The following is a 20213-nucleotide window of genomic DNA, read 5'->3' as shown; positions in this document are numbered from 1 at the left end:
CGCAAGCTTGATTTGAGCTTTGTGTGAGGGTGTGAGGGTATCAGAGCTGTTTGGTGGTTGGGCCTGCCTTGTGCAGCTAAATGATGCCTGTCAGGGATGTGGGGTGTAAATTTTGGTCCAGCAGGAGATTCTTGGGCTGGGAGTGAAGCAGGAAAGAGATATTCATGTTGACCACCAGAGGGCAGTGGCGAACTCCAAGTGGGATGCTTGACTTGACCCAGCTCTAGGTCTGGTATACCTGCTCATTCTTCCTACCTGGGGCTCCCAGCAGCAGGCAGGCATGTCTGGGAGGGAGGCCTGGTTGGGGAGGGGGACCATGTTGGTTGGGGAGAGGGTAGAGTAGGTGAGTGGTGTAGGGCAATGTTCTTGGAAAAGAGAGAACAGGGATTACTGCACCAGCACAGACCTCTCTCCCTGAAGCTGCTTCTCCCACCACTACAGGTACGTGCATTACTTCAGCGGCCTGCTCTCCGGCTCCATCAAAATGAACAACAAGCCCTTGTTTCTGCACCACGTGATCATGCACGGCATCCCCAACTTTGAGTCTAAAGGAGGTACCTGCCTTGAGCCCTCTGACCTCCACCCTTGCCAACTCCTCCCTTTCATCTTCCGTCTTCTTCTCTAAGAGGCAACCTGGGGTAGTAACAAACAGCCAGAGAGCTGCAGAGTCATAAGGCCTCCATTGGACTCTCAAGTGTATTGCTTCCTAAACTTTTCTAAGCCCCAATCTATTCATTTGCAAAATGGGTTTGATATTTGCAGTGCCTGCTGGCCAATGATGTTTGATGGGCAATGTTTTTATTAATTTAATTTGCTTTACAAGTGAAAAGTTGGCATTTCTTCCCCTTTCTGCTTCCTCTTTTTCTCTTTCCTCTTTTCCTCCTTCCCCTTCCTACTTCATCTTCCCCCATTTCTTCCTTCCTTTCTCTCTTTCTCCCTTTACTGTCTCCTCTGCCCCTCCTGCCTGCCAGTTTCTGCTGTCTTACCTAACACCCATCCCACTTTTACAGGATGTCGGCCATTTCTCCGCATCTACCAGGCCATGCAACCTGTATACACGTCTGGCATCTAGTAAGTATTACATGGGCATGAGAGGCCAGAGATGTCCAAAGCCCAGAGCTAAGGACCAGGTCAGAAGGTTGGGGAGAGGAGAGAGTATTCTCAAGAGGGCTGAAAGGACAGAGTCAGAGAGGTTTCCCACTAACCCTGTGGCATAGGGACAGCAGGGAGAAAATGCCCCTCCCTCATCTCCCCTCCAGCAGCCCTCTTTTTTTCTGCCCACCTCTCTCCGTTAGCAACATCCCAGGAGACAGCCAGACTAGCGTCTGCATCACCATCGAGCCAGGACTGCTCTTGAAGGGAGACATCTTGGTGAGTGCTGTCCCTCTGTCTCAAGCCCCATCCTTGTTTATTTTCTCTCCCTTCTTTTCTTCCTCCTTTCCTGCCTCTTGGGACAAGACAGCTACTCCTCCTGGGCTGCCAGGCTTGGAACCATAGGCTCTCAGGGCTCTTGAAAGACCTTCCAGTCTCACACAGTCCGTGTCTCTCACCCTGGGCTTAGCTGTTGTTCTGGAGCATCTCCAGGGAAATATCACTCAGTGTGAGCTGTTACCTCCTGGCTTCTTATTGGTGACAAGGACTCTCTGAATTCCAGCTTCAGTCCTTCCTGCTGCCATTTAAATCCTTCTTACTTTTTGCACTCTGACTTGTATGTAGAAACTTCTTGGGAGGACATTTTTGTCCCCAGAGGCCAAGACTGGCCTCCAATTCTCTGCTGTTCTAGAAGTTTCCCCACAGAACTCTAAGATCCTGTTTGGTGTTGATGAGCTCTCCCTCACCGGGTTTGGGTTGAGCCTTGGGGGCTCAGTCAGTGGATCTGATAAGGAGGCTCCCTGGGACCTGACCTCCCAGCCTCAGGCCCCTGACTGGTTTTGCCCATCTTCTCTCCCAGCTGAAGTGCTACCATAAGAAGTTCCGAAGCCCAGCCCGAGACGTCATCTTCCGTGTGCAGTTCCACACCTGTGCCATCCATGACCTGGGGGTTGTCTTTGGGAAGGAGGACCTTGATGATGCTTTCAAAGGTGCGCTCCTTGAGTGGAGCTGGGGTGGGCACCCCTGTGGCAGGGAGAGGAGCTCAGTTTGAGACAATATGGTGGGTATGGGGACCATCTTTTCTGGGCCACGTGGTCTGTCTAGTCTCAGGGTGATGGTGGGAGAGAGTTGAGAGAGACTTGGGAGAGAGTTGAGATCGGATGGTCTGGGAATTCCAGTTGTTAGTAGAAGTGGAGGTAAATTCCTCCCAGTCCTTGGGCTGTTTTATATCTTGCAGCCTTCTATGCCTTTCCCTGTCTCTCCTTCATCTTGTCCTCCCAGTTTGTCACATGTGTCCTATTGACAATCATTTTTTTTTCAACATTCATTGGGCATCTGCTTTGGGCTAGGATCTGTACCAAGTGCTGGGGATACAAAGTAAAACATGGCATGGTCTCTGCCTTGGTGGAGCTCAAAAATCTTGTTGAGTTGGGAGGCAGACAAGCAGGGGATAATTACCCTGCAGGGCAGAAGAGCAATAGTGGAGGGGTGTGGCAGCAGCAAGGGGGAACCATTTTCTGAGAGAAGAAGAGGTAGTTGGGAAAGGTTTGGTGTTTGCTTTTGCTTCTTTCTTTTATCCATTGGAAGTTTTATCTATATCACATTCATGCCTGGGACATATAAATGCACATTTATTTACCCATCTCTCTCCATCCACCAATCCATCCTTACACACATCCATCCATCCATCCATCCATCCATCCATCCATCCATCCATCCATCCGTCTGTCCGTCTGTCTATCCATCCATCCACCCACCCATCCATCTATCCATTAATCCATCCCTTCATTAATCTATCCATCCATACACATATTCATTCATTTGCCCACCCATCCATCTATCCATCCATCCGTCCATCCATCCATCCATCCATCCATCCATCCATCCATCCACCCACCCACCAAGGATCACTTGTGTGTCTGTATGTGTTGGGCATGTGCTAGACCCTATAGATATGAACAGAAAGAAGTCAGGACCTACCCTCAGGGAGTTCACAGTTTCCTCAGTGAGAGACAACGCAAACATGATACTATGAAGTGATGCCTGCAGTGTTGGAGACACGAATAGGCATGATAGGTGTCCCATGCAGCAGATGCCATCCTTGCTGTAACTTCTTTTCCTACATGCAGTGGGCAGTGATCTGTGTCCAGAGTGGGCTCAGGTGGAGAAAGACTGGACCTGGGGCTTGGAGGAGGGTCCAGATCTCCTTAGTGTGGTGTGGCTCATGTAGAAGGATGTTTCTTTAATGAGCTCTCCTCGCACTGGAGCCAGAAGGTGCCATCATAATTACAGTACGGAATGTAAATGATAACAGTCTTAACAAGGAAAAATAAAGGCATAGCTGATAAAATAAATAAGGGGTTGGGCAGAAGTTGAAAGAAGGAGGGTCACAGATTTCCTCCTCTTGCATAGTGGGAGACAGGAGATACCATCGAAAATTGACAGATCAATAAATAGAGACACGGCCAGGCACGGTGGCTCATGCCTGTAATCCCAGCACTTTGGGAGGCCAAGGCGGGAGGATTGCTTGACGCCAGGAGTTTAAGACTAGCCTGGTAAATATAGTGAGACCCCATCTCTACGAAAAATTAAAAAATTAGCTGGGCATGGTGGCGTGTGCCTGTTATCACAGCTATTCCAGGGGCTGAGGCAGGAGGATCACTTAAGCCCAAGAGTTCAAGGCTGCAGTGAGCTATGATAGCACCGCTGCACTTTGGCCTGGGCAACAGAGTGAGACCTGGTCTCTAAAAAGAGAAAAAGAAATAGAGGCTTAACTATCTTATTTAAAGTTTCAAAGATAATCAATAGCATAAATAAAAACGATAATCTAATCAGATTTAAGAAGAGAGGAAGTGGGGGTAGTAGTATAAGTGAACCAAATTATTCATATTCATAGTGGTCAATCCATAGAGGTTATTTAAAATTCATGTCTGGCTGGGTATGGTGGCTCACGCCTGTAGACCCAGCACTTTGGGATGCTGAGGCCGGTGGATTGCTTGAGGCTAGGAGTTTGAGACCAGCCTCAGCAGCACAGCAAAACTCTGTCTCTACAGAAAATACAAAAATGAGCCAGGCGTGGTGGCTTGCACCTGTAGTCCCAGTTACTCTGGAGGCAGAGGTAGGAGGACCACTTTGGCTTGGGAGATTGACGCTGCAGTGAGCTGTGATCGCACCACTGTACTCCATCTAGGGTGACAGAGCAAGATTCTGTCTCAAAAATATAAATATGCACTCCAGGCTGGGTGACAGAGCGAGACTCCATCTCAAAATAAATAAAATAAAATAAAATTGGTATCTAGAAATAGTGGCATAAAAATAGTGGCTATTATTTAGAGTCTTAGTGGTAAACTGCTAGTAGAAAAGAAATAGAAATAGTTAGAATCAGTTACCTCATTACCTCAGGCAAGTAGGACAGGGGATAGAGTGGGCAGGAGATTTAATTTCATTGTATAGATATAATTTCATGTATATATGTATAAATATACGTTGATTATTTTTATATTATTAACCATGTACATATATGGTATTTTAATTTTTTCTAGAAGAAAACTTTTTATGGAATCCTTTTTGGGACTTTTTGCCTATTTTTGTTTTTCCTTCTCTTTTTCCAGATGATCGATTTCCAGAGTATGGCAAAGTGGAGTTTGTATTTTCTTATGGGCCAGAGAAAATTCAAGGTATAAGCCAAGTTAGAATTCATTCTCTCATTCCTTCGTTTTATTCTGACCCTATCCCCACCACCCTTCCACCCCTGGTCTGTTCCACAATGATCAAGTTATCTTTGAGAGGCAGGCCATCAGTAAAGGATCTGGGTTTCAGAGTGGACCCCTAGCTAAACATAAACCAGTGACTTAATCTCTGGATAATAAAAATAAAAAAGCAGACGGAGAGGCACTGGGTTGGATAAACTGTTCTGGTCCCATTAGATCATCAGCCTGTTATATTCAGAGACCGAGGGCCACGGTAGATGGAGGGAGCGGCTGGCGGGCAGGGGGCACACAAAGGTGCTGGACAGATGATGCGTATTTATGAGAATTGAGGTGATTCAACCTGAAGGCCAGTTTAATAATAACCTTGAAGCCTCTAGACTGGTTATAAGTGGAGACCAGTTGTTCACCATCTTATTTGAGAATGGAATGAAAGGAGATGAAGTTAGGTTATGGGCAGAGGGACTCTGGATAGACTAAAGAAAGGACTGCCAAGCCAGGAAGGTAACTCACCCTGATAGACTTGACTAGGAGCTATGCTGCCTTTGAGCCGAGTTTTTAAAAATTCATTTATTTATTTTTATTTTACCTTAAGTTCTGGGATACATGTGCTGAATGTGCAGGTTTGTTACATAGGCATATATGTGCCATGGTGGTTTGCTGCACCTGTCAACCCATGATCTACTTTTAAGCTGTGCATGCATTAGGTATTTGTCATAATGCTGAGCTGGGGTTTCTGTGGGTGGCTAGGAGAGTCTGCCTTGCCCCCTAGGTTTCTGTCTGGAGTGGAGAGCATTTTAAGAGGGGGCAGGGCCATGCCTGGGGTGACCCTTTGGAGGCTTTATGTCCTTTCAGTGTCAGGGCTGTGATTTCCCTGCTGTCCCTGACCCCATGCAGCTCATAACCAGCCTGCCCCCCATCCCCAGGGTCTGACTCTAGTGGCAGACTTTTTAGTCTCTTGGCACTGCCTCAGGAGCCCCAGGGACACAGAAGAGAAAGAGGCAGACACCCAGCCAGAGGTCCTCCCCGCTTTCTTCCAGGGGGTCTTCATTCTTCAGTGCCTGTCCTGATTTACCCCTATGACCCAGCATGAGCCTTTTCAAGAACGTAAGAAACTAGACTCCCAGTTCTCGGTCCAGCTTAAGCCACTGGTCCCGCCCGCCATGCTCAAGAAAACGAGAAATCCCTCAGGGAGCATCTTTTGGGGAGCTTGTGGGCTTTCTCTGTTTTTCCAGCTGCTGATCTCTTTTCCCTCTCTGCACTGTCTCCCCGACTGCCCCTGCCTTTCCCATCCCACTTAGGCATGGAGCACCTGGAGAACGGGCCGAGCGTGTCTGTGGACTATAACACCTCCGACCCCCTCATCCGCTGGGACTCCTACGACAACTTCAGTGGGCATCGAGATGACGGCATGGAGGGTAGGTGGGACCCAGTGGCTCCCAGCCCCTATCCAAACTGCACAGCCTCTGCTCACATGACCTTGCTTCTCTTGGCCTGCTTTCAAGAGATCTGGGTTCCAGAGGAGGCAGAGGGGAAGTCTGAGGTACCTCTAAGAGCTCACAGTTCACTGGGGGAAGATAAGGCACATATATGAATGTATTAAATAAAAATGAGGACAGAGCCAAAGAAGGCAGCAAAATGGCCACAAGGGGGTTATCGTGGAAGTGTATTGCTGCAGCCAAGTAAGTTTCGTGGACAGTGAGTTCTCTGGGATTGGCAGGGAGGGATTTTGAGAGCTGGAATGATCTGGGAAGGCTCCTTGGAGGATGCAGCCTGGAGTGGAGCTTGAGATACCCCCCATTGTGCTGCAGAAACAGCATTTGTCACATGTGTATTAAACCCACTGTTGGGTTTCTTCAGGTTTGCTGCCCGAGTTCTCTGGGGTCAGAGTACTAGGAACAGAGACACAGGATCTAGGGCCTACAAGCTTTCATCAACAGCCAACAAAAACGTTTGAGAGCTGGGAACAAACTGATAGGCTCTGAAATTTGAAAAGAAAGCAGCAGAATTGAAATTAATACATGTTTAATTTAGCTACAAACCTAACATTATGTCAAATGGTCCACTGCAACTCAGGTCGTCTGTTGAGAGTTCTACATGCATTCTATTCATTTATGTGGTTTATCTGCATATGTGTAAGGAGACGTGGGGCGGGCTCTGAAAGTGAGCATGCCCAGAGCCCAGGAACTCTTGAGATGCCCTGCCTGGGGTTTGGCCACAAGCTTCTTTTCTTGAGTTGGTCGTAGGACCGCAGAATGTTGGAGCTGGGAGGGCCTTGGGGATGGTCCAGCCCATCCCCCATCTGTGTTCAGTTGGGGTAACTGAGACCCCTCCCAGAGGCAGAACCTCCTGATTTACCCCCATGACCCAGGATGGCCCTTTCAAGGATGCTAGCACCCAGCGTCTGGCTTCTCCTCCCAGCTAAAGCCAGTCCTGGGGGGGCTGTGCCATCCTGGGGCCCATGGGTCCCATGGCAGAGCTAGGTTAGAGACAGGCAGGCCTGGGGGCCTCCCCGTGCTCTCTTTCCTCTACACAGCGCTGTCTTCTGTTTCCCTCCCCAGGGTTTTGGATTTGATGACTCCTTTCTGAAAATCTTTGGGCCTTTTCTTGAATAAAGATTTCTCCTCTGACCCTGGGGGCACCAGAATGAGCACAAGGTTTCAGAGAGAGATGGGACGAGGGAGGGTTGTTGGACTAGAATTTGGGGACTTACTGAGAGCACATTTTTTATGTGCAACATTGAAAAGTGGATGGCCTGTCCTCACACCTGCCTCAGTTCCCAACCCCTTTTCCTCCGCCAGGGGCCCAGCACCCTTGGATTGGCCAAGACACCCCACCAGGCCCCTCTGACCTAGGCTGCTTGCGAAAAGCACTCCTCCATCCCCTGGCGCTGAGTGGCCAAGCAGAAAGCAGAGGCTGGAGCGAATTTGTTCTGAGGTCTCAGTGGCTGCCAGCCTAATTGGTCGTTGTGCTGGGGATGTTTGCATTTTTAACAAGAACATTTGGCAATTGGAAAGAATTTTTACTGTCTCTCCATCTCTCCTTGGTGCACAGTCAATGCGATGATAAATGTAAAAACATTTAGTAAACTATAAAGTGCCAGGCAAATAAAAGGTAAAATAATTAAGGGGAAGAGGAGATGTGGGAAAGATGGAGCTTAGGATGTATTTGGCTGTGGGGGAAGGAAGAAGAGCAGACAGTCAGAGTGGGAGGCAGCCCAGGGACAGCAGAGCCAAGATTGGCTCCCCCTCTCGGCAGAGGGCCAGCTTCTCAGCCTCCAGACAGGGCCCCTCTGTCCTTGCAGGACGAGCTGACCTTTAACTGACCAAAAGGTCCCGCTGGTTCCATCCCTCTGTCTGAGGGAATGGATTAGAAGGGAAAAAAGGAAGGGCGAGGGGGCAGAAGAGGTGGCCAGGGCCTTCCCTCACCAGCCCTCTGTCCCCTCTACCTGCCTGTAGCAGCCTTCATGATAGGCAGTTTAGTATGTGGTTAAGAATGCAGCCCCTGCGGCCAAACTACCTGGCTTCAAATCCTTTGACAAGTTACCATCCCTTGGGGCCTCGGTTTGCCCTTCTGTAAAATGGGAATTCAGTCAACAAATCATTTTGAGCCCCTTGTGGGCAGCACGGCCTGAGGAAGGACTGCATGTGGTGTTTCCTTGGGGGTCCCTGACACATTTGTGTCAACTGTGGCCAGCATGTCAGGCGCCTGCAAGACATGGCTAAGGGAGAAGGCCTGGATTTACCACGCACCAGCCATGGCACCAAGAACTTGGTAGTTGCCATTTCATTTGATGCTCCCAGCCATTCTATGACTCTTATTATGTCTGAATGGGGAACCTGGAGCACAGAGGGGTTAAGTAACCTGCCCCAGCTTGCCAAGCCCGTCAAGAGCAGATCTGGGTTTCAAGCCACCGCACTGCCCACTGTGCCATTCTGGGTTGGCTGAAGTCCCTAGGGGCCTCCTCTAGGCATCTGGTTTTGTGGCAGTACCTGGGTCCCACTGAGCCTAGTACCTCTCTGGCTGCTACCTCTCACACATGGACAGAGAAGGTCACCCCATCCTGACTGTTAGGAAAAGGGAGGGTTAGGAGAGGGGGGTGTGCTGGAGCGTGGCACCCCAGAGGCCGTTGGGCTCGCCCTGAGGCAGGCGTTCAGCAAGACTTCAGTGCAGGCAACAGCTGAGCCCCAGCCCCACCCACAGAGAAGAGTGTGGGCCGCTCACTCAGGAATGCTTCTGATGAGTGGCAGGCCTCTTGAAACAGGTAGAGGGAAGAGTGTCCAAGGTGACCTGGGGCCATTTCTGAAAGTGGCCCCCTGCCTACCTCTTCTATTTCAGGCCCACTGCGGGAGGGTGATAGTAGAGGCCAGACCATTCCCTCTGGAGACCACTGGGAGACTTGGAGGAGGGGGGCAGGGAGCACCCAGCCAGGCAGTCAGCAGCAGATGTCACTCTGGTCTGCATCCTCTTGTGTGGCCTGTGTCCCCACCTTGCCCTCTCCTGGCAGTGAGGCATGGCCAGCACCAGGCTCAGAGCTCCTGGTCCCCCAGGAGGCCCTCCTGCTGCCCCTGACTTAACCATCATCTCAGGAACTGCTCTGTGTTTAACCCTTTCCTCACTGCCTGCAGCCCCTCAACCCAGCTCCAAGTTCAAGTTTACAGCTTGCAGCACTGTGACACTTAGAGCCCTCTCCTGAATTCTGTTGAATTTCTGTTCTCTGAAGGCTGACTTCTCAGGCTTAGGTGGCTGGGCTAGTCATAAAACCCGAGAGGGAGGGGCCCTGCCAAAGGGGCAGGAAACTCCCAAGTATGGACCCTCCTTGGCATTAGCTCAGCTCAGCCTGTATCAACCCTATTTCCTGGATGAAGACCCCAGAAGTAGGCAGAGGTTAGTAATCTTGTCCAGGGTCATAAGACAAGATGTGGAGTTGATATTGGAATCCAAATCCCTTTCGACGTCCCTTGGAGCTCAGCTTATCAGCACCCCGGAACCCACACCCATAATCCATTCAGGTGGCTCCTTCAGGATGGTTGTCCCACTTCTGAAGCCCTAATATTGACAGGGGCTCACTACCACACAGGGAAGCCCGTTTATGGTGGGACGGGTCCAGCTGTGTCTCTGTGTAGCAAACTGAGGCTGCGGTAGAGACTTTGGGCTCACCTGCTCCTGGGCCAGGAGGAGGGGGGCGTGATGAGGGTGAAGAATCAAATGGAAGCTCAATAATAAGGACCCTCGGACTGGACGCAGTTCTCTGTTGTGGGACAGTGGCTGGGAGGAGAGTGCCCGCCATCTTGGCAACCCTTTACTCCCAGAGCAGTGCCTTCTGGTGAATCACATGCCTGAAGTATTATTAATCTGCTCTGGCAGCCACAGCAAAGTGCCACAGACCCAGGGGCTTGTTCAACAGAAATGAATTTTCTCATAGTTCTGGAGGCTACAAGTCTGAGATCCAGATTTCAGCAGGGTTGGTTTCTCCTGAGACCTCTCTCCTTGGCTCGGAGATGCTGCCTTCTCCCTGTGTCTTCACATCATCTTCCCTCTGCTTGTATTCTTATCCTCTTCTTATAAAGACACCAGACGTATTGGAGTAGGGCTCACCCTAATGATCTCTTTTCACCTTAATTGCCTATTTAAAGGCTGTATCTCCAAATACAGTGGCATTCTGAGCTGCTGGGGGTTAGGATTGCAACACAGGAATCTGAATGGGGGAACAGTTCAGCTCGTCACACCTGAGAAGGAGTTTTCTGGGTCACATGTATTTGGATGCCCCAGGGCTTTGATCCTGAGTTGAGAGGAAGGAAAGGTCAAGGATGGGTGGTGGGGAGAGGTCTGGTTCCCTCCTTGTGGGCACCTCTGCCTCTCTCCAGTTAGGTCTGGAGCCTGCCAGCTCAGTGCTCTGGCTAACACCAGTTTTGCAGCCTCCAGAAGCCCCATTAGCAACTTGGCATGAGTTCTGACGCCCCGTGCCCAGATTCCAGATCCCCATGGGTAGGGGTGGCGCTGTGTTTTTGCCTCTGCTGTATAAAGCAGGCTCCAAATTCCTCCATAGTGTTCCAGGGCAAGCCTTCTCAGAAGCAAGCCCTGAACCAAGGGATGTGGACTGCCCTCTGCCTCTGAGAAGCCTGCAGGCTGACCAGGCCTGGGTTCCTCCCTGCCTTCTTCTTATCCACCCCCCACCTTTCTGTGACTTCCTTGGGCATCAGTTGTTTAGAGTTTCTCTTGACTCAACAGAGAGGATGGGAACAGGGGTTGGGCAAGTGAGGGGTGCTTTCAGAAAGTAGATTTCTCAGGGACAAAGGACAGGGTGACTCAGGAGAATGACAAGCCTCCCAGCCTGGCTGACAAGGGCGAGGGGCTGGTGTCCACCCCACTTCTGGGTTTCTCCTGGTTGGCGCCCATCAGTCCTTCCCCTGTTTCCATGGATAATCCCACCAGAACCGGGGGCTGGTGACAGGGGGCCTTGGTTTTGTGCCCAAGCTTCTCAGCCCTCAGAGGAGATCTTCCAGTTCTGCAGGGTGCCTGTCCACTCCCCAGATGCTTTTGTCTGGGTTGGGGAAGAGCCTCTGCCTGGAGCCAGGAGTCCCTGTTCTGTGATGACTTCTTCTGAGCTGGGCTTATCCAAGGACTCTGTGATATATTTGTTTTTTTTTGAAAGAGGAAAGAGGGAGGGAAAGAGATACAGTACAGCAAACAGGCAGAGACCAAGAAGGAGAAAGAAATAAATAGATGAGAGACATGGAGAGATAGGCAGGCACGGATAGATTGGCCCGGGAGGCAGAAGATTTGGGTTCTGGGTGTCTCTGGTAACTCCTTTTCCATAGGTCCTTTTTATTTCTTATGAAATGTGAGGACTGGAGTAGATAGTATGTCTTTCCATTTCTTTGAGCTCAAGCATTGTGTCTTTTCATGACTTGCGAAGACCTAAAAGGGGCCTGCCAGGCTTCCCTCTCAGACTTTCCCAAACCATGGGCTTAGAGCAGGAAGGAGCATGGCTTAGTGGTTCTATCAGTCAGGAGAGGCTCAATTACGTCACAGTGACAAGTGGTCCCACCTTCTCAGTGGCCTGACCCAACAAAAGCATATTTCTGCTCATGCTACATGTCCACTGGGGGTCAGCAAGGTCTCTGTTCATCACAGATACTCTAGGCTGAGGGCGGCTTCATCTTGTAGGTGCTTCCTTCACTGCTGCAGCTGTGGGAAGAGGATGCCATGGCTTGCACAGTGCTCCTGCCTGGAACTCACATGCTTTCCTTCTGCTCATGTTTCATTGGCCAAAACAAGCCACATGCCCATGCCTAGCTTCAAATGGGGCAAGGAAGTTGTGCACAGAAGAAGAGAAGCTGGAAATAAGGTTGAAAAGACCAATCTCCAGGGATTATGGCTATGGGACCTAGAACCAGAAGATCTGGTTCTAAGCTCTATTGTTTATAGGTGTGTTTCTTGGCCAAGTAACTTTGCCTTTCTGAGATCCAAATGTCTTAATTGTAAAATGGGTTCAATAACAGTACTTTCATTATAGCATTAATGTCTGATATACAATGAGGTAATATACATGAAATGTGAAAAGCAGAGTGGGGCATGCCATGCTGGCAGTTTGTGTCTGTTATTATTATTATTGAAGTGCTGGAGGAGAGAAGATACAGATGTGATTTTAGCCCTCTCTTGTTTAGAAAAAGCCCACGTTCCCCTTGCCCCTCTACTCTCTGGAAACCATCTATAGCTGGCTGCGTTCTGGGAGCCCCACTCTTGGGAGTCAGGAGACATGCCTCTGACATCAACTTGCTATGTGACCTTGGAAAAATTACTTCCCCTCTCTGGTTCTCAGTTTCATTATCAGCGAATTGAGGATAATGGATTTCAAAAAGGGCTTCCGGCTCCAAAACCCTAACAATGTTGAGGACGCTGATGTTGACGATGACCATGAGATGAGAGCACTGTGTACTTTCTGGGTGCCAGGCACCACTGACTGTATGTTCTCTTGGTTAATCCTCCCCAAACACCTATAGGTGGGTGCCGTTTTGTACTTATTGGGCTGAACAAGCGGAATTTGTAGGATGTGATTAAAAAGCTATTTGTTTTGTTTACTATTGCCCTTTAAGTCTACCCTGTTTCCCCCTCCCCCAAATGACACCGGGGCAAGTTTCATCCCTTTTCTAGCCACTCTCAGGTAATGCAAGGTCCTTTGGTTGGTAACAAATAAATATGCCCAGTGCTGGTGAACTTGTTCCTCCCCCTTGTCAGCTCCTACCTGGCTGCTAGCTGTGTGTGTGTGTGTTGGTTGGGGGGCGGGGGTGGTGGTGGGGAGGCTCAGTAAGTTTTCTTTCTGTTTTCCTGACTTACATATTTAGGGTTAGGAAGAGAAGAAAGGGGGAACATTCCAGAACATTCTTTCTTGCCTGATGGGGTTGCACAGGCATGTTCTGTATGGAGACAGAGACACAAATGATATCTCTTGGGTTCTTTGCCACTGGAAGATTCTGGAGGCATTGAATGCCCTCTGGCTTCTCTCCTGAGACACTTCTGCAGGTATTTGGGAGACCCCATCCAACTGCCCAAAAGTCTTTCATTCGCTGTTCCCTTTGAGTGGTGAACGTGGTTCTGTTCAGATGCTCAGGACCCCCTTCCTCAGCCCAGTCATCCTTCACTCCCTCCAGCCTCCTTCTGCTGAAATCTCTCACCCCTGCAGGTGGCCCTTGTGGACAGCATTTGAGGCTCTCTCTCACTTTGGTCCAAAGTAAAAAGTCAGCACTCCTGGCCCCCGCAAAGACCCAGGTTGAGGTGGCCAGTGCACCCCCACCCCTGTTCCCACAGCACAGTTAAGCCCCTGTCTTTCACATCCTCCATGCGCCCGCAGGTACCTGCTGAGCCTCTGAGCAGACTCACTGAGATGAGGGAGATGCCTCTAGCAAGGTGGGACCTGCTGCCAAACACCGTGCTCTCCACAATTCCTCTTACAATCTTCCACTTTCTAGTCTTTTTACACCTTTGATATGTATGTGTGTGCGTGGTGTGTATGGCGGTATAGTTTGGAGCCACAAAGCAGTTTTCAGCCATCACTCTCTTTTTAAAAACGTAATAGCTGTATAGATATAATTTAATACCACAACTTCACCTCTTTAAAGTATACAATTCAATGGGTTTTAGTATATTTAGGCTTGTACAACCATCACCATAATCTCATTTTAGAACAGTTTTATCACCCCCACCCAAATAAACCTTATAACCAGCAGCAGCCACTCCTATTTCTGCCCCCAACTCCCAACCCTAATCTACTTTCTGTCTCTGTAGATTTGTCTATTCTGGACACTTTATGTAAATGGAGTGATACAATATGTGGTCTTTTGTGTCTGGTCTCTTTTACTTGACCCAGTGTTTTCCAGGTGCATTCACATTGTAACATGTATCAGTACTTTACTCATTTTTGTTGCTGAATAATATTCTATTATAGGCCATACCATATTTTGTTTATCCATACATCAACATCAATTGATGAACATTTGCATTGTTTCAACTTTTTGGCTTGTGTGAAAAATGCTGCTGTCAACGTGTATGTGCAAGTTTTTGTGTGGACTTAGGTTGTCATTGATCTTGGGTAGATAGCCAGGAGTGGAATTGCTGGATGACCTGTGTCATCATTTGAGGAATGGCCAGACTGTTTCCCAAAGTGGCTACACCATTTGGCATTCCTACCAGCAGTGTATGAGACTTCCTCCGCATCTTCACCAAGATTTATTTTCTGTCTTTGGGATTCTAGCCATCCTAGTGGGTGTGAAAGGGTATTGCATTGTGGTTTCAATTTGCATTTTCCTAAGAATTAATGATGTTGAACATCTTTTCATGTGTTAATTGGCCATTATGGATCTTCTTTAGAAAAGTGCCCATCCACATCCTCTGTTTACTTTTTAAATTTTTGTTTTGTCTTTTCATTATTGAGCTGTAAGCATTCATTTTATATTCTGGCAACAAGTCCCTTAGCAGGTATATAATTTGCAGATATGTTCTCCCATTCTGTGAGTGGTCTTTTCACTTCTTGACATCAGTCATCTCTTCTGCAAGGCCTGCATGGTGGTCTCCTGCCTTAGTTTTGAAATGTGTCATTCATTGTCCTCAGGCCTCTTTTACAACTGAGACCCAAGTACTTTCACGTTAACATCTGGTCACAAATAGTGTTCCCATTTGATAGATGAGGAAACTGAGGCAAGTAACAGAGAAGTTAAGGACCTTGTCCAGGAAGTCTTCTGGATAAATGGTGAAGGCAGGATTCCATCATGGTGGGTCTGCAACCAGTCAGGGATCTGCATTGCTACCTAACATTTTATGATCTTCATCTGTAGCCCAAAATGCTTCAGGCTACGTGGCCTGATCTCTTTCCACGTTTAGAAGAGGTGCCTGGATTAGCCTGGAAAGGTTGCCCCATCACACAGAGAAGGAGGTCAAGTTTCAGATCCCTGGATGGCAGAACAGGAAAAAGCCCATGAATTCTGCCTTCCAGCCAGCCCCGGGCCTGTGTAGCCCTGTCTCCCTTCATCTCCTGGGGCCCAGGCTGGATGGGAGAGAGGTGAGAAGGTGTCCTCCAGGTTTGAGAGTGAGACATTTCAGTAGTGGGGAGCAGAGTCCCAGTGCTCACTCTGGGTGGGGCTGTGGGAGAGAACTCATGTGCACCACACTGTTTGCCCTTGATGTATTTTCTCAGGGTCTGACATTCTTGCCTTCTGAACTTTTGAGTAAGACGTGGGAGAAACCAGCAAGAGAGGGGAGTACAGGATTGCAGGTGGTCCCAGATAACTCAGGGAAATAGTCCAAGGTTCCTGGGGAGTGATACATGTGCCCCTTGTATCTAAGCAGATATGTGGGTGCTGAGAACCTGGGATTCGACCCTGAGCTGATTTTTGTTGGGAAATGGTCACCTGGCCTCCAGAGGGGATAGCCCTTCTGGCCTGTGACTTCAAGGTGGTGGGGGCAGTAGCAGGGGAGGGAGGAATTCAAAGCTGCTACTGAAAGCTTCTGTCCTTGATCTATCACATCATATAGGACAAAGGGCTGAGATACTAGCAGGAGAGGTTTGGGTTAGCCTCCTGGTAGAACTTCCCAACTGTGAGAGGGTGAATCAGCTGTGGCAGGGAGATTGGTCCTCTTGTCCTCTTGGCCCCCTTGGGCAGAGATGTTGAGGGACAAGAGGGGTGGATCTTAGTGTGTCCTGGTCTGCATAGAGACCAAGATAGAGGCCTGGATGAGACAGCTCCTTGAGGAGGATTCTTGGCTCTTTTGCCTCCCCAAAGAGGGGAGTTCTCTCCTGACTCACTGGCACAATTAGAGTCTTGAGAATTCAAATACAAGGCAAGCCTGACCTTGTGGGTAAAAAGATGACACCACTGACCCAGTATCTGCCAGCCACCTGCTTGCACTGTTTGCTGTTGAGCAGCGCTGGGTTTGTCTCAATGCCCTCGGACCCTTAGCTGGCCCTGCTCTGCGAGGCAGCTGGCATGCTTGGGCAGCAGCCTCTGCCCATGGAACACACGGTAAACCAATACCCTCCCGAGTGAATGTGCCTTTGGTGCTCTGTAATCTCTGCCATCAGGTGCAGGCTGGAAGGCCGGAGCCACGCTCAGAGCCAGCCGGAGCTCTGGGCACAGTCTGCTCTCTTGTGCTCAAATATCCAGATCGAGGCAGGGGTCAGGGGAGCGTGTACTCTTTCCTCCTCAGCCTCCCTCCCTGTTTCCTCTCCTGCCAGACCTGTAAACAAGTGCAAGCTATCCGGACCCGTCAAGACCCCAAGATACCGACTCTAATTATATCCAATAAAAGGAATTTAAGCTTCTATCAATCAAATACTTTTTCTTACTCACCTAAAGCTGCTTTGCACCCATCATTTCCTCCCTCTCTTCTTCCTTTCCTTCCTTTCTTTCTTTTTCCAGATACTTAACTGATCCCCTGCTAGGTGGTGGGCACTGTGCAAGTCCTGGGGTTATAGAAAGCTGTGCCCTGGGGTTGTCTGGAGATGGGGTGGGGGTGTCAGCCCAGTGCTGTATCCACTCTGACCCACAGCCCGTGGGTAAGGGGCTTGGGCAAGTGCCCTGTCTTCTGGGATGATTATGATCAGAGGGGCTGGCTTTGCAGAGGGTCTGCATTTGAAGGGCCCGTAGGAGAGGATAGATGGCATTGAAGGCAGACTTGTTTTTCAGATTAAAAAGTGGCATAACAATGTTGTTCAAAGTCTGGAAAGTAAAAGGAAAGAGAAACAATCAAATCTGACTGGCTTCCTCACACAATTGCTCTGGTCACTGCGGTGGGGTGGGTGGGACCTTAGCGGGATGTTGGAGGTGGTGGAGGTGAGCTGAGGGCCGGGGCACCCTTGCAGGAGGCCAGGGAGGCGAGAACAGTTGCAGTGTGGGGCCAAGGGAGGGGCTGGTGTTCCTCGGGGGCCCCTGCTGCTCCCAGGAGCTGAGCTGAGCTGGCCCGGAAGCCCTCTCCAGAGTCCTGGGGCTCCATTCCCCCATCTGCTATTGAAGGGGTGCAGGGGCCTCTTTTCTCCTTTGTTTTGCTTTCAGTTTTTCAAAGCAACCTTTACAAAATAAAGAACACCAAACCCACAGTAGATGCATCCACAGAGCCTGCATTTCTTGCCCTGGGGGACTTTGCTGGCTGACGGCTGCCTTTCCTCACCTCCTCCCCATGTGGTCGCCTGGGGAGACTCCACCAGGCCACTCAGAGTCCCACGCAGGTGGGGGTGGGTTGACGCCACCTCTGGCTCTGATAGGTGTGTGGCTTCTACAGTGGACCTTCTTGCCTTCAGGCTCCAGCCCTCCAGCCTCCCCATTCAGCTCACAGCAGCATCTAGCCCTCTGTGGTGAAGGTCCTCTTTCTGCATTATTCCAGATGATTCCTTGCTGGATCTATTGAGGCCTTGGGCGCTCCTCCCTGCCTTTTCAGAGGCTGATTTGCTTTGGCAAAGTTGAGCTTCTTCACTCATTGTCCTCGCCTGGCTTTGGGGCCAATCTCTCCATCAGCCTTGGAGAGGCGGCATCCTCCCTGGAGCCTGCCTGCATCTGCCCACTCCCTCCCCTGCCTGCTACCTGGCACCCTGTCTTCCTGCAGCAGAGCCCCTCCCTCTTGGTCCACTCTCTGAGTCCCTGCTTTCTGTCTGATGGACAGTTCTGAGGCCGTTTATGGGAAAAGGTTTCAAGGGATCTGGGGTCTGGCAAATGATCAGTCCTTTTTCCTTTGATAACCCTCCCTCTATTTCCTCAGCTGCTCATGGATGATTCATCCCCTATAAATCTCCTTCTTTCTTCTCTAAGTTCCTCTCCCTGGCACAAGACCTTCTAAAATCCTACCCAAGTCACTGAGCTCACGTAGCTTCAGTAATATGCTGCCTCCATTAAAATTAAGGACAGTGTCTTAGAGTGGGCTGGGAAGGGGTGGAATCTATGTCCTTGGGAGGTGATAGTCTTTAGGTGGGAAGATCCTTGGGAGGCCCCGTAGTGATTGGGAGCATGGCCTTGGGACTCAGGCTGTCTGGGCTTGAGCCCTAGCTCTGCCTCTTGCTTTTGTTGACCTTGGGCAAATCATTTAGCCTTTCTGGGCCTCAGTGTTCTCACTTGTAAAGTGGGGAGAAGGCTAGTACCTGTCTTATAGCATTGAGAATTAAAAGTAATCATCTGCGGGCGCCTAGCTCAGCGACTGTTATACAGGAAGTCATTATGAAGCATTAGCTTTTGCTAATACCACTACCTGACCTTGGGTGGCACTTTATAAAATGCTTCCCCGAGTTCACCTTCAACCATCCCAGTTCTTGAGCTGGACTTTGAACTGAGGCCTCTGGCTGCAAGTCCAGTGTTCTTCCCACTATGCAGAACTAGGTGTCTGTGAAACTTTTCCCCATCATCATCTAAATGCCAGGCTCCATCCCCGGGTGTGACCCACTCCCTCTGCTCAGGGGTCCTGCCTCCTTGGCACTGGTTATCAGTGACCACCAGACTGCAGGTTATGGCCTCCTCCCTTTGAGAAAATACATCAGCAAGCAAGAGGGTGGGAACGACATAAGGATAGGCCTAACCTTAAGTCCATGCAATTGAAGACGATGAAGAGAAGGAAAAACCCCACATCATCTACATTCTTTAGTACATAAGCTGACCTCAGTCACATTCCAATAGGTCTTTACGGAGTGCTTACTCTGTGCTGGCCACTCACTGTTCTAGATGCTGGGGACAGAACAATGAATGGAACAAAGATCCCTGCCATGCAGCGGTTCCGTTCTAGTGGAGGCAGACAATAACATTTAAAAACAACCATAATAAATAACTGACAGAGCCTGTTAGAACTTGACAAATACCCTGGGAAAAATGGAGCAGAGTAAGGGTGATTGGGAATGGGGGCACTGAAGAGTTGAACTTTTTTTTTTTGAGACGGAGTCTCGCTCTGTCACCCAGGCTGGAGTGCAGTGTCGCAATCTCGGCTCACTGCAAGCTCCGCCTCCCAGGTTCACGCCATTCTCCTGCCTCAGCCTCTCTGAGTAGCTGGAACTGCAGGCACCCGCCACCATGCCCGGCTAATTTTTTTGTATTTTTAGTAGAGACGGGGTTTCACCATGGTCTCGATCTCCTGACCTCGTGATCCGCCCGCCTCGGCCTCCGAAAGTGCTGGGATTACAAGCGTGAGCCAGCACGCCCGGCCTATAGTTGACATTTTTAAAAAGGGGAGTTGGTCAGTCCAGGCCCTCTGAGGAGGGACACTGGAGCCAAGACTTGAAAGAGGCACAGAAGCTGGCCAGACAAATATCTGGAGAAGAGCATTCCAGGCAGAGGTAACAGCAGGTGCAAAGGCCCTGAGGCAGGGGCCCACCTGAGATGTTTGGGAAGCCAGGAAGAGGACAGTGTGACCGAATGGAGGTTGTGATGGGAGATAAGGTAACAGGGAGTAGATCACCTGGGGTCTGGTAGCCATGGTAAAGATTTGGCCTTGGCCTCAGCCTCTTTATGGAATGATACATTGTAAAGCTCTTTCCATAATAGCAGGTAGAGTCTTCTCATTTTGTTCAGCTGCATACTATTCCACTGTATGTGTGCATTATGTTTTAATAAGTAGGTTTTTAAAAACTGCCTTTAAATCATAGAAACATTTAAGTTGTTTCCAATCTTTTGCTGTTTCCAAAAAAATGCTGCAGTGAATGGCATTGCACATATACCATTTTCATTTGGGTAAGTCTATCTATAGGACAAATTTCTGGAAGTGGAATTGCTGGGTAGAAGAATATATGAAGAAATAATTTTTATAGACAGGGCCAGATTGGCCTTCATAAGGACTGTATTAATTGATGCTCCCAGCCAGTGATTTGGTTAGGGATGAGGAGGAGAATCTACCCGCCTACCTCCTTTAATATACACCCCCCACATGTGAGATACTGTTAGGTACCCA

The 20213-nt window shown here is 49.5% G+C and overlaps 1 protein-coding gene across 2 annotated transcripts in view; it reads left to right on the top strand.

Annotated features, from left to right (window-relative positions):
• The window catches only part of TNS1 (tensin 1), a 211400-nt gene that overhangs the window by 123271 nt on the left and 67916 nt on the right, over positions 1–20213 (top strand). For both annotated transcript variants that reach the window (XM_063645079.1, XM_063645080.1), the window contains exons 13-18: positions 442–554; positions 1011–1071; positions 1296–1371; positions 1952–2081; positions 4704–4769; positions 6101–6217. In XM_063645079.1, coding sequence (XP_063501149.1) covers positions 442–554; positions 1011–1071; positions 1296–1371; positions 1952–2081; positions 4704–4769; positions 6101–6217 — 563 coding nt within the window. The remainder of the gene's footprint in view (positions 1–441; positions 555–1010; positions 1072–1295; positions 1372–1951; positions 2082–4703; positions 4770–6100; positions 6218–20213) is intronic.

Source organism: Symphalangus syndactylus, chromosome 8, assembly GCF_028878055.3.
Source record: "Symphalangus syndactylus isolate Jambi chromosome 8, NHGRI_mSymSyn1-v2.1_pri, whole genome shotgun sequence".
NCBI lineage: Eukaryota > Metazoa > Chordata > Mammalia > Primates > Hylobatidae > Symphalangus > Symphalangus syndactylus.
The sequence above is the reverse complement of the archived record's forward strand: the minus strand, read 5'-3'. Positions and strand labels throughout refer to the sequence as shown.